Genomic DNA, 13920 nt, shown 5'->3' on the forward strand with positions numbered 1-13920 from the left:
TTCATAAACTGATGCTAAATTTTTCTAAAGTTCAGAATTAAAATTATAACATTTGTGCATTTCATTAACACAGTAAGCAGCTTTGTGAGGTTTTATTTACTGTAACTATTATGCAAACACAGATCAACCTATTCACCTTTTGACGTCCAATGTTTTATCTCTTCCACATCATCTAACATGATGTCCTGGGTGTCCTGAACTTCGTTCATTTTTCTCATGAACTCCTCTCTTTTCTCAATCTCCATAATCAGTATCAGTCCTGGTACCAAATCATCAAGCCTGGCATTAAAATCATTAAATCCTCCAGCAATATCACCTTTTTCCCAAACCTTTTTCCAAGTTGTCATTTCTGCTATCCTTTGAAGGAATTCATTAATATCAACTATGCAATTTTTTAGTTCTTCCAATTCATTCAAGAACCTGTCATAGTCATTCAATTGGTTATCAGATGAAAGGCTTTTGGCCAATTGAATTGGTTCATTTAATAATTGTACTCTATCTGCCAATCGCTTTGAGTCACCTTTAAATTGTTTAACTTGCTGAGCAATATTATAACATTGCTCAGAAAGAGATAATACTGCTGAAATAATTTCTAATGCCATTGCAACCACCTGAAAATTTAAATATACGTATATCTTTTAGAATAATACAATAATTAGGCCAAAATCTACACAAAACATGCCTATCAAATTAATTTTAATTAAATTTTCATTTTTCATCAAACATTCTGTTTGCAAAATTGCATAAAATTATGGTAGAATTTTTTTGGGAAATTTGAAAAGTGCACCCTCTAATTTAAGACCACGTTTGTGACCTGAAATTGTGGTGATCTTGTTTGTGGTTAAGTCTCCTATTATAGCATTTGCTTTGTATTCAAAGATTAAAGGTAAATGATTGGTACTGTAATTAGAGGGGTTTCAGAATTGACCCTAAAGTTCTCCAATTTCAGCATGCAGTGATACCCACGATTCAAGATTTTTAAAAAGAAATAATATATTATGATGGGCCAAAAGATTTTGATTAAAATAAAATATAAAAGATATTATACCAGGAAGTATTCTACTATTCAATCTTTAAAACTTCCTGCTGCCTCTGTGGTAGGCGGCTAAATGATATCTCAATCAATGTGCCTGCTATTCTTAAATTTAAATATGATTAGTGATGATGAAAAGTCGATTCAATCATGGAGGTATTATACCTCCATGATTCAATACTCCACTCTCTCAAGCATACAACTCCGGGAGGCGGACGTGCCACCCGTTCGAGCAGAAATTACGCCATGATACCTTTAAAACAAATCACTCTGTTTGTGTCATTTTATAAAGGCCTAGCCTATACTGATACAAATGTTCCGGTCAAAGATTCCTTGCCATAAGATGGCTGGCTAAAGCTTCAAGAATGTAATGTTATCATTCATTTCTAATTAACAATCAATGTTTAGAAAACGGTTATAAAAAGAAAATACCTGTAACTTAAATTTACAAGCCGTATTCCAGACTTGGCGTCAACACTGATTTTCTTCTTGGTTACTACAGTACTGGAATTGTCTATTGATTGGCGTACATTCTTGGGAATTCCCCAATGACTAAGCACGTGACGTCACAATCTATGTTTCGGTTTTCACTTGTTGACGCGATAAACTGTTTTGTTCAATGAGTGCGAAGGGGAAGTATGCAATCCAATGATTTGATTTGATTTCATTTAAAAGGACGCTTTTCCGTGATGCGAGTGGAAATATATACGCTAACATGAGTAAAAGGTAGAATCAATACAATTTAACCCCTATTAACCGGGGACATACTGAATTTTTTTTTAATTCTATCAAAACATGGAGGAATAAATCAAAACAACTAAGTAACAGCTTCTCCAAATAAGAAAAAAATCATTCATATTTATATTTTGACACCTTCTGAGCAATAAACTTAACATAAAATACGAGATATTTTTTCTCTCAATCCTTAGAATGAACACTGGTAGGCCTAGGGCATGTGTTATTTCGTATAAATACAATTGTCAATTTTGACTATTAACATGGGGATTTCAAGAAACAATATTGGGAACATACAAATTTAGTATTTTTACATATTATGTTGATTTTATATCATAAATGAATTATTTTTTGCTACAAATTATTGTTATAAATTAGTTATAATTCAAATATAATTCATTTTTATATCAATAAGATAAACTTATAAAACATCTATGTCTAATAAAATTTGTTCATTTACTTATTATTATTACTGCTACAACCGACACTAGATCAAAAACAATAAGAGGGTCGGAATGGCTAAGAATAAAGAATGTAAAACAATGTCGATAACTCTGAATTAAAAAGCTTAACCAGTAGTACGTAACATGAAAGTTTTGTCAAATCTATGTCCATTGTACGAAATCATGTCAAAAACCCTTATTAAGGGCATAATTTCATGTATTTGGTTTAGTGTCCCATGAATAGGGGTACCCTTATTCAGAAGACAACCCTATTAAGGGGAGACTTTTTTGGTCACAAAGGTGTCCATTTAATTGGGAATAACACCCCACACATCCCCTCCCCATAGACCTTATAATCCTGGCGGCGGTACTTGGCCGGGTAGCATTATAAGCCTATAGTTGAAGTTGAAGTTTTTACTATTTAGACTACATGGTTGATTTTTCCAATGTCATAAAGCAGTGGTGGGTGGTGGTAGTTCCAGAAATTTGTCTGAGGGGGTTCAAACCAGGGACCCTGTTCAAGGTAAGGGGCCGACAAGATACAACAGCCTTGATTAGGGTCACATCCCGGAATAAATATCCCAGGGTTCAAGGGGATAGCTTTTATGGTTTAATACGGCCCAAACTCTATCGTGGGGATTAGCAATCAAAATAAGACGTTATTTGCAGTGGCAGATCCAGAGAGGGTTCAAGGGGTTCGGACGAACCCCCCTCTGTGAAGAAGAAGAAACGTAACAAAATACAGGTGGGTCCTGGCTTACAAAAGACATGCTTACCTACCTAGGCATAGGTTGGAAGATCAGACAAACTAGGCTTAGCCCAACTAGTTTTCAATTAAATAAATATACACACTGATTTTAGTTCGCCTTCGTAATAATTTATGTACGAAAGTGCGTTCTTCAGGCCTATCGGTTCATCGATCCATGCAAGAAATACTACATATCTTTTATTTGTTTATTAATATTTAATATAATAATATATTGCCTGTCTTTGATTTTTTCCATCTATGATAGGCCTAAAGAATGAGATAAAATTACCTGACCTTTTTTCAAGAGGGGTAAAACCTTGAATTTTTAAGAACTTAAGGTCATTAAAAGACTCCTCAGAAGTCGGGAAAGCTCATTTCCAGCCCTCTAAGAATCAAAATTTTCATGGGGGAGGACCCCACCCCCCTTTCATTTTATGGTTTTTTTGTTAACATTTTGAACCCCACTCTTTTAAATCTTGGATCCGCCCCTGATTTGGATAAGCAAATTAATATTTTTGGACTTGTCGTCGATGATTAAGTGAGTGGTCATGATTATGACGTCATTTTACTTAATTTGTGAAATTATTTTTTATACGATACGTCACTTTATCGAATCGTGCTGTGTGAAAACTTCTCTTATTTCTTTTATTTTCTATATAAACAATTGCTTTTTAGCTTTTTATCATTGGTCGTTGTCGTCATAGTGTAAACAGGACTTAAGTAATATTCAGATGAGTTCAGGCTATATCTTAACAAAATACATCCACACTTAAACAATACATGATATTTATGCCCTACTAATGCATAATTACAATTCATTATGGAAATATCTACTAAAAAACTCATATAATACTGTAAGTAATGACAAATTGTTAACGTTTTTTTTAAGTGGTATCATTGACCAAATTACCTCTTAAATCTATAACAAATTGATTTACATATAGGCCTCATTCATTCATGTTCTTAGCTAGGTATGCTGGGGTATATGGTGGGGGGGGGGATATGAGTCACAGTAGTTCAATCAGGTTGGGAGTGATGCCTGTATTTAGAACCTACCGGAATAACTTTCCTACTCGTTGATGCATAGTATATTAGGGTGTGGGTGTGGTATGTCAGTCACTAGGACCTTATTAAAGTAACATTCCTGCCCCCGATGCATAGTGTGATGGTGGGGTATGCAAGTCATTATGCTGATAATCATAGTGGCGAAACCTCTTTATACGTCTGTTACCATCATACAGTAGGTCGCTAAGGTTTGGGCAGTGGGTTTTTTAAAAACTTATCAGAATAGTCCATACACACTGATGCATATATTGCTTATGGTATTTTGGTCACTGATAATTCACAGTCAGCACCGCATCATCTGACGATCACATGGAGCGAAGTTGAATTCTTCAGCCGACGGTCATACAAGCGTCGTACCTGGAAGTGAGTGCCTGTCTTAATAAATATCTGCTAAGTTTCCTTTAATTTTTTAAGCTGTGCTTCTTATTTTGTTATTTTATTTTGTTCCTTGGAAGCCTTATAACCATTAAATGTTTATTCTCCTTATTAATTTTTCTGTTCACAATCTTCAAGCTTTATTGCTTTCAATGCATCAACAATCGCTGAAAGATAGAAAAACAATTAGATTGAATTGGATTGAATTTATTCGGTGTGAACACCAAGACAGGGGTATCAAACTGGAAGAAGTCTCTTCAGGGAGATCTGTTAAATGTGTCTCTTTAATTTATTTTGCTACGCATGGTGGGGCCCATTGGCAATGACTTCCATGGGACAATTGGTAAGAAAATAGTAAGAACATGCAAATATTACATACAGTATTTGCGAGAAATGAATTATTATTCCTGAGCTTTTTGCTTGTTTGCAGGAATGCCGAAGTCCATGCTGATTTCTGGGAGATTGCTGTTACTTCCACGAGAATTGGGACCTGCCAGGGATAACCCACGAAAGTCCAAAGACTTACTTCCAGTGGGGTGCTTCTGGTGGCGATTGGCAGCACACTGGGAGACAATCCCTACACTTTCTGAAGAGTGCACTGCGTACTATAAAAGTGTACATACAAGCCATATTGCGCATGGGACCAACAGTTTAAACGTCCCGCCTGAAAGTTGGTGCGCTTTCTAATACTTGTATTTCAGCCCGCTACTATTAAAACACAAGGAGATCAGTGGATGAAATTGAACCGGGTATCAAAGAACTCTAACCTTATAATGATGATTAATTAAAATCAATTTGCCATGTACTATCATATATAAAAGATATTGTCGTATAATGTTATATATGCTTAAATTTTAATGTAATGCAATATGTCTGACTTTTAATATGCTGTTGATTTAGCTTCTCATAATTTCAGAGCAACGTACCATTTATGTTTGGCCTTAGAATCCGATCACCTCTCATACACTTCAAAATCAATTCACCTCGTGATCCAAAATTATCAGGAATGGGTAGCTGTTTTTCATTTTTTGCATAATCCATAACTTCCATTTGACTCATTCCTGGAAAACATAACATTTACTTACACTCACTAAATTTAATAGAAACATACCCTCTACACTAAACTGCTGAAAATACTTTGTTACTCTTCTATTGTCTGCTACAGTTGCATATGAAGTACAGTATGTACATGCCTCCCCCAACCTTTCCCAAAACAAAAGCTGTGGACTCACACTGGAAATGTTGAAAGGAAAAATATTACACCCAAAATCACCTCATATCACCTTATTTTGCCAGCTAGTGCGCCACATTTAATCATCGAGCAACCCCCAATTCACACACATATCAGCACCCCCCACCATTTCAAGACACTGATTAAACTAAAAAAATTCAAAACCTCTGGTTCTACACATTGTCATTTTGAAGCAGACACTAGATAGCGTAACACCTCTTGAAAAGATGGCCATCTCGAAAAGAAGCCAGACCTAATTTATTTAAGGTTTTATATTCTTTTTTTTTTTTATTAATTCTAATTGGAATGAATCTGTCACAGTATATTTTCTCATGACCAAAAACAAGGACTCTATAAGCCTCATGTGGGACTTACGACCGTATTCTTAAAACGAATATTAGTCAACCTTTGAACTAGAACTTCATTATTTTTAGTTGCAACTTTAACTTCATTTTGTATTCATAAAAAACTTTGTCGAAAGTTCATTTTAAGAATACGAAATGACATAATTTTGAAGTTTTAGCTCGAACTACGACTAAAGTTTAATGTTTTAAGAATACCGGGGTTAGTCTTTGTAGAGCATCTTGTGCTTATGTTTGTCTTGTGAAGGAATCTCTTTGGTATACCCTTGGCCCTGATGCTTAAATGTGTATAGTATAAATAAAATAAAAATTTAAATAAAAGTATACTCAGGGGCGTACTCAGGGGGGTCGATGGGTGCGGTCGACCCCCCCACTTTTAAAGAAAGTGCCCTTTAAATATGCTCGCTTCACTCACAAATAACACACCCCGCGAATTCTGAAAGCTTCGCTAAATTGCTCCGAGTTCAGCTTGCCCCCTGTGCTTTCGTTTCGACCCCCCTTAGATTTTTCACCGTACGCCCCTGATACTTACCTTCGTATGGCTCATTTCCTGTAAATATCTCCCATAAGACAATTCCAAAACTGTATAAAAAGAAAATATAAAATAAAACTGAATTTTCTCTAGCTTTTGTACAGTTTCTTGATCAAGTCCACTGTGTAGACGAAAGCTAGAGAAAATTAATGTATAGTTAGTCTACAAAAACCGAAAGGTCCACTGATTAATCTCAGATAAGATAGTATAATACATACTCCAAGTATTTAAATGCACGCCATCGTGTCGGGATTCAATATTTCGACATTAATGTCATCATCAGTAAAGAAATATTATTATCCATATTTGAAAGCTTATATGCACAAGTACCAAAAGTGTTGAACAATTAAAACATTACCCCTAGTAGGTGTTGGTGACATAGCTGTGAATAAACTAAAGATCAAAGCATTATTACCCTACTGATCAGGGGCGGATCCAGAAATGTCCAAAAGGGGGGGCCGGAAGGGGGGCCGAAAGTTGGGCCGATTGAGACAACAGTGTCGTAGGGGGGTCCGGGGCATGCCCCCGCGATTTTTTTGTGTTCTAGACGCCCGAACATAACATTTGAGGCATTCTGGGCTATCATTTTTTTCTTTTTCTCTCTTTTTTTTCATTTTTTTCCTTTTTTTTACCTCCCAAAAGGGGGGCCGGGGCCGGGCCGGCCCCCCCCTAAATCCGCCCCTGCTGATCAAAGCTACCTACAAAAACAAAGAAAGCTCCTTTGAAGCTTTCAGCCCATTGTTAAGCAATGGGTGTAGCCTACGTATAGCAAACGCTTCTTTAAACAATAGTAGACCAATTTTGCGAACTGTCAATAATGTTAAGTATTAGAAAATATTAAACCTAATGTATTGCTTACATGAAAGGCTACATTATCATTTTCAAGTATACCTTGTAAACCTATAACATATTGGAATGCCTCACAATATGATCATTTTTATAACACTATCAGATCGTGAAGAATGTTCTTTAAAGTCTAGTTATTAAGCATCTATCTGTCTTACCAATATAATCACTATTACAACTATTACAACCAAAAACAAGTGTAACAAAAGCAAAGCATGGTGTGTGGCTTCGAGAAGGGGAAACCATCAACTGAGTTCGGGACTGGGATACTTCCACAAGTGAATGTACGCAGACAGCTCACTGGCTAGTTCGATGTAGCAGCAGTTTCTGCCTTTGCCTAGTGCATTGGGTCTGTTACCGCTAGACTGCAAAGAAAATAGCCCTATCCGAGTCTGAAGAAGTAACTTCTTACTCAGCTACACCGCACATATTTGTTCCAAAGTAATACTAAAATAAACAAGCTTAACTAACATTTAGTTAGTATTAATTACATTGTTTTGCCTTATCCAGTTATTCAATCATGGGTGTAGGACCCTGGTGGGCAAAGTGCAGCCCGCAGGCTGCATGTGGCCGAACAATAAACGGTATTATAATAAAATAACTTATTTATATATGAATTGAAGTTAATGTCACAGTATTTATGTTAATTTGCTATTTACTCACCAGTATATTTCACATTGAAAATCATATACATGTTTAGCACTTTTCAAAAGCTCTGGGGCATGATATCTTTTTGCTTGAGTTGGTACACTACTATGCTTTCGAGCTGACTCCCATGTCTTCGAGAGACCAACATCACTTAGCTGCATTCAAAATAATAATATTTGTATTACCGTACATAATAAATGAAATAAAGTTAGAAATGGGGAAAAAATGAAATGAGTCAAGAGATCTTGGGATTTTGATAGCCCTAGTTCAATCAATCAATCTATCAAAATGGCAATGGTAGTTACCAACACAGTTGTTAGGCCAATAAACAAAATTGTGTTGGCCACGTTTTGAAAAATCCAAAAAATGGGTAGGTCGGTAGGAAAAGTTTTTTTTATTTTTTTACCAAAAATTGTTTATGCCTAAAAAGTAGAAAATACACAAAAATACAGCAAAACAATCACATAACACTGTTGCATCGCCTACTGTCGCAAGATAGGCCTATTCCAGCTTTTTGAGCTCATTAAAAAATTTGATGTAAAAAGAAACAAAAACTAAAATGCTGAATCTTAATTTTGAACATTTTGGGTCGGTCAGGCATGGCCAACACAATAATTTTGGCCTTATGGAGGTCCGACTTTTATCTTATCAGTTTAAAAGAGTAGGCTCCATGTCTCCCAAAAAACACAGTTAAACAGTCCATAGCTTTTCTCTAGTTATTTTATTGGCAGTTATTGTCTTTCATTCATTCATTCACTCTTTATTTAGCTAATTAAAAACAAATGACCATACTTGATGTTTTAAATAAATGTCGACAAATGGCCTTGTATTCTCATCTTATTTTTGTACTAAAAGTCACATGCAAGCAAGTAGCCAGGGGTTTCTTGGGGTTAGAGGGGTTTGAAAAAAAACCCCACCCCCTTTTCTAGAAATGCCTTTTTAAATTATTATTATTATTATAAGCACCATTTGCATGATAAGTTAAAAAATCACCAAACATTTAAAATTTGGAATTTTTTTTGTGGTATTTCCAGACATGTGAGGTTTTCATATTTGTTAATTTTCCCTCAATCATGGTTGGGCTGAGGTAGGTGTGGACACAGTTCCCCTTATGCATTTGACATTTTAATGGCTGATAATTTCAAGGTGTTTAAAACTTTATATAAATATACAATGGAATAGTGAAATTCCATATGGTGTAATTACCGTACTGACAAAAAATGAAATCAATGTCTAACGCCCCGTCCAGTAATATGGTCATGATGACATCACATCATGACCATATATAGGCATATCACGACTATATATGGGCATACAACAGTTTTTTGTCAAAGAAAATTTGATAGTGTGTAGAGCTTTACCTTAACTGTTAACTTATTGTCAACAAGATATTTCATTGATGTCAGATTACGATGTAGCCAGAGTTGATTGTGGATGACATACAGGCCCAATGCAGAATCTAATGCCATGCGAAGTCTCTGTGTGTCAGTGAGTTGGCTATTTTTGTCAAGAAACTTTCTCAAGTGCCCATTCTCCATGTATTCAAATACAATCATATTATCATCTACAAATAAAATAGATATGTTATTAATATATTGTATACTGATCAGGCTTTGTTTATAATAGTTATATGTTTGTTTATAATAATAATAATAATAATAATAAGTTACATTTATATAGCACATATTGCACAGTGCCTCTATGCACTTTACATAAAATTATAGAAATTATAAAAAAGATGTTGAATTTACAATATAATAGGGTGTGGTGGCAAAACAACGCTAGGTCTCAAAGGGTCAACTATCCGCCTCTGCCCTAGCGCAGTCCCGGTCCCCTACCTAGTGCTCAGAGTCTGCGACCAAGATAACGGCCCCAAGAGACAAAGCAGGCCACTCCGTTGTGAAGGCACACGATATAAATTATTAAACAGTTAATTGTTGAAATAAATGGGTTTTAACTAGTGACTTAAATGTGTCTACTGATTTTGATTCTTTTATAAATAATGGTATGTTTTGTTCCAATTAAGGGGAGATGATGAGGAAAAGGCACTGCTGCCATAAGTGATTGTAGAGGTTTTAGGCACTTCCTGTCTTTATGCTAAGACATTTCCAATTTTTCAAATTATTACCTAAAACTTAGTTTATGTTACAACCCTTTCCATTTGACTATACTCAAATTCAAAATTTGAATAACTATCCAGCAATTAAGAATGACTACAGTGATATGAAAACTATTATGATGTGTTGATGATGATGCATCAGAAAATATCATAGGGGGTGATGTTTTTGCCCTACCTGACATGTTATCATACTGTATGCTCAGTACATTCCCAAATACTTGTGAACAAAATTTGCAAGTGATTCAATGGGAATTTAACCCATGACCTCCAGATAAGCAACCTGGCACCCTAACCACTACACTACCAAGCTTCAGCTTAGTGACTAATGTGCTGAATCTGATCCTCATGTAGCAGCGAGTACTGCAATATTATTTTGTGTTATTTTTGTGTTTTATTTCCAGGTAGGGCAAAAAAAAAAGTGAAGATATCATATTTGTATAGCATTATGTTAGTATAAAACCATTTCAATTCCATAGTTTAAACTACTTTAATTTATCTCACCATGATTATTCTTATTTCTTAAGCTTTTAGAGAAAAAAAAATGATTTTTGTTTGCAGCATGCTTACTTCCTTCTGTGCAAATGCCCCAAAGCTTGACAATGAACGGTGACTCCAACGTTTTAAGTATAAGGGCTTCCCTTTTCAAATTTGTTTTAATATCTTGGCTTTCATATCTATGTAGAAAAAAGAAAATATTTGTTATTCTCGTTGTTTCTTCCCCTGCCCCTACCAAATAGTAGGCCCTCTCTCCTAATTTTTGTATATTCTTACGTACACTATGTTGTACCCACACACAAGTCAATATAATAGTGCAAAATCTAAATCGAGAAGAGAAATGTGCAAATACTAGTAATAATAAAGATAACACGTACAATTTTTTAACTGCTACCTTCACGCCAAATGATCTATAGTGTGCGAAGTACAGTTCCCCAAATGTGCCATCCTGAACATTAGGCTGGTATTCCATGCCTTGCAAATCACGAACATTTATTTCTTTTAAATCCAGTGGTACAATGCTTTTACTCGGAAGTGATTGCAGGACTGTAAAGAAAAATTAACTTTAATGTATAATCACTGTATATTAATATGGTAATAATAAAAATAACATGATAATGATGATGATGATAATAATAATAATTAATAATAATAATAATTTTACTCAATCAGACTTAATTGGAATATCATTTATGTTATTTTCCCCTTAACGTCATGTTATTTTTCCCTTAACGTTGTTACTTTTTGTCTTGTCACTTTATGTCTGTAGATTATATACCAAATAGTATCTGGGCTATTGTTTACAAACTGTATAATTAAAAACTATTTAATCATAGATTTTTTGCATAATTAGTATACCAAATTCTTAATAATACTTATAATAATAATAAGATTTATAAAGTGCAAAAATCCACTGCAGTAGTGCTCAAGGCGCTCAGTACAGGAGGAAGGAAGCAAATATTACCATGAACCTTAAGGCTACAAGAAAAGAGTGGGGTAGCCTATTCATAGTTCACAGGTACTCAAGTAGTGAGGGTATCTAACTAAAACAAATTAGGCTTGCAATCATGACAAACAAGAGAACTAAGAAAAAGCAGCCAACAACAGGTGTCTTGAGAGCTTTTTTGAACAAAGTGGATTGACACAAGTGAATATTTATTGGCCTTCAAGCACACCCTTCAGAGGCTTCCTTCCTTTTGCTTCTATTCTAGTCAGCGATTCTAGTACTGTCAATAGCACAATGCACTGACTGTACAAACATATTATACTCCAAGATGGTACCTCAAATGCAGAAGTGCATGTTACAAATTATATTTGTATTAATTTTATGAATTTTATCATAAATTTTATCACATAGTCTAACTTCACCCCTTTAACTTTTTGCCTCTGTTGTTGTCAAACATGTTAATAAAATTGTTTTTACTGGAAATACCACCCCAAACCCGTTGAAATCCGACCTTGGTCATTGGTTTGCTTTCTTTTCTTTCTTGCTTTCCTAATTCTTCCTTAGATTTTTATGTTAGGTTAGGATAGGTTGTATTGTGTAACATCCAGTGGATGTAATATTTCTATTTGGCATCCTACTTTTTATTTAAAAACACATGGAAAAATGATATTAAATTAATGAAAAGTTTTTTTTATTTTTTATCCCCTATTACCTTTGACGTACGTTGGTCTTTGATTCAACAAAAGCATACTCTGTTGATTTTGGTTTGGATGCACACTTGAGGGAAATATTGATCACAGTGGAGGGTAAATCAGTGGACACATTTAAGTTACTACTTAAAACCCATTTATTTCAACAAATAACTCTTTAATAATTTAATCGTGTTCCTTCACAACAGAGTGGCCTGCTTTGTCTCTTGGGGCCGCTATCTTGGTCGCAGACTCTGAGCACCCGGTCGCCTGTGGCAGGGAAAATGTGAAACTTGCTCCTTTGTTCGCGCCACTAGGTAGGGGACCGGGACTGCGCTAGGGCAGAGACTTAGCGTTGTTTTGCCACCACACCCCATTATATTGTAAATTCAACATCTTTTCTATAATTTCTATAATTTTATGTAAAGCGCATAGAGGCACTGTGCAATATGCGCTATATAAATGTAACTTAACTTATTATTATTAACACTTTGTAACCGCAAGGAATAAGAGCTACAAAAGTACCGAGTAACAAGTAACAAATAAATGGCAAAGTAAGTTACTTTAGATTTTAACAAGCAATTTATTGTGGAGTCATAGCCATCGATATGCTCTGCCCCTACTTTTGCGCCTTGCGTAAAGTTCAGTGGATGTAATATTTCTAATCAGCACCCCCTTTTAAAAATCCTGGCTACGCCACTCTACGTAACAAGGAGCTATGCATTTGGCTGATTGGTATGGTTCCTGCCTCTTGCACGCCAGGGCCCAGGTTCGAGACCCAGCTCTGCAGCCTAATATTGAATTCGAGACTCTTATAAACGCTCAGATCCTCGAATAACCCTTTCAGGAGAGTTAGGCGAGTTAAGGACCATTTAGTATCCGTTGTATTTTAAGTCAGGTGGTGCTGACTTTGTTTTGTATTAATAATCTAGGAGTTGAGTCAAGTCTAGAAAAAATAATACTACACTATAAAAAGTATTTTTTAATTACTTTTATCCAGAGTACTCTTGATCTCTTCATTTCCTCTGACCACAGTTTCTCTTACTAAAAAAAAGAATAAAATTTAATGAACATAGTACTGTATATAAATTGACAAAGACTGCTCTTCTTTACCGTTTAAAACTTATATGTATAAAGCATTACTGCAAGATGATTTAGAGCTAATCTCTTCATGTGTTACATTCCTCATAATAAAGTATCTCTTTGGAGATCTCGTCTTGTCGTTTAAAATGCTTAAGATGGTGTATCACATTGACCGTTGTTTAATGTGTATGCATCAAATACTAGTGTTGTATTGGCATACTGTAATGTGCAAAATGTGCGAAATGAATTGCCTTTAATTGGATTCGAACCATTTAAAACTCTATACCGTCTTGCGGTAATGCTATAGATAAATTTTGAACCTTAAAGAGGAATCTGCAAATGTGAAGAAATAGGTGCCCCAACTGGGATACGAACCCAGGACCTTCTGCTGTCTATGCAGACATCTTAACCAACTGATTAATTAAGGTTTTGTTGGGAAATCAAATCTGATTAAAGCATCTAATTCTTCACACCCATGCACATGCATAGATGGACAGCACTAGTTTTTGATGCATGCATTTGGTCTCTTATACACATCTAGATGTGTATAAGAGACAGGGGTAAATCAGT

The 13920-nt window shown here is 35.2% G+C and overlaps 2 protein-coding genes across 2 annotated transcripts in view; both read right to left on the minus strand.

Moving 5' to 3' along the window:
* LOC117117231 (mixed lineage kinase domain-like protein) overlaps positions 1 to 2974 on the minus strand; it is an 11083-nt gene extending 8109 nt beyond the window's left edge. Inside the window, exons 1-2 of the mRNA XM_033261477.1 lie at positions 1466 to 2974; positions 136 to 611 (exon numbers count right to left, since the gene is read on the minus strand). Coding sequence (XP_033117368.1) covers positions 136 to 602 — 467 coding nt within the window. The 5' untranslated portion in view covers positions 603 to 611; positions 1466 to 2974. The remainder of the gene's footprint in view (positions 1 to 135; positions 612 to 1465) is intronic.
* A 1411-nt stretch (positions 2975 to 4385) lies between these two features.
* LOC117117167 (mixed lineage kinase domain-like protein) overlaps positions 4386 to 13920 on the minus strand; it is an 11677-nt gene continuing 2142 nt past the window's right edge. Inside the window, exons 3-10 of the mRNA XM_033261387.1 lie at positions 13258 to 13311; positions 11010 to 11178; positions 10705 to 10811; positions 9380 to 9582; positions 8034 to 8173; positions 6525 to 6574; positions 5326 to 5460; positions 4386 to 4566 (exon numbers count right to left, since the gene is read on the minus strand). Coding sequence (XP_033117278.1) covers positions 4511 to 4566; positions 5326 to 5460; positions 6525 to 6574; positions 8034 to 8173; positions 9380 to 9582; positions 10705 to 10811; positions 11010 to 11178; positions 13258 to 13311 — 914 coding nt within the window. The 3' untranslated portion in view covers positions 4386 to 4510. The remainder of the gene's footprint in view (positions 4567 to 5325; positions 5461 to 6524; positions 6575 to 8033; positions 8174 to 9379; positions 9583 to 10704; positions 10812 to 11009; positions 11179 to 13257; positions 13312 to 13920) is intronic.

Source organism: Anneissia japonica, unplaced genomic scaffold (genome assembly GCF_011630105.1).
Source record: "Anneissia japonica isolate Jap-2015-1 unplaced genomic scaffold, ASM1163010v1 scaffold287835_len3118868_cov185, whole genome shotgun sequence".
In the NCBI taxonomy this organism is placed as follows: Eukaryota; Metazoa; Echinodermata; class Crinoidea; order Comatulida; family Comatulidae; genus Anneissia; species Anneissia japonica.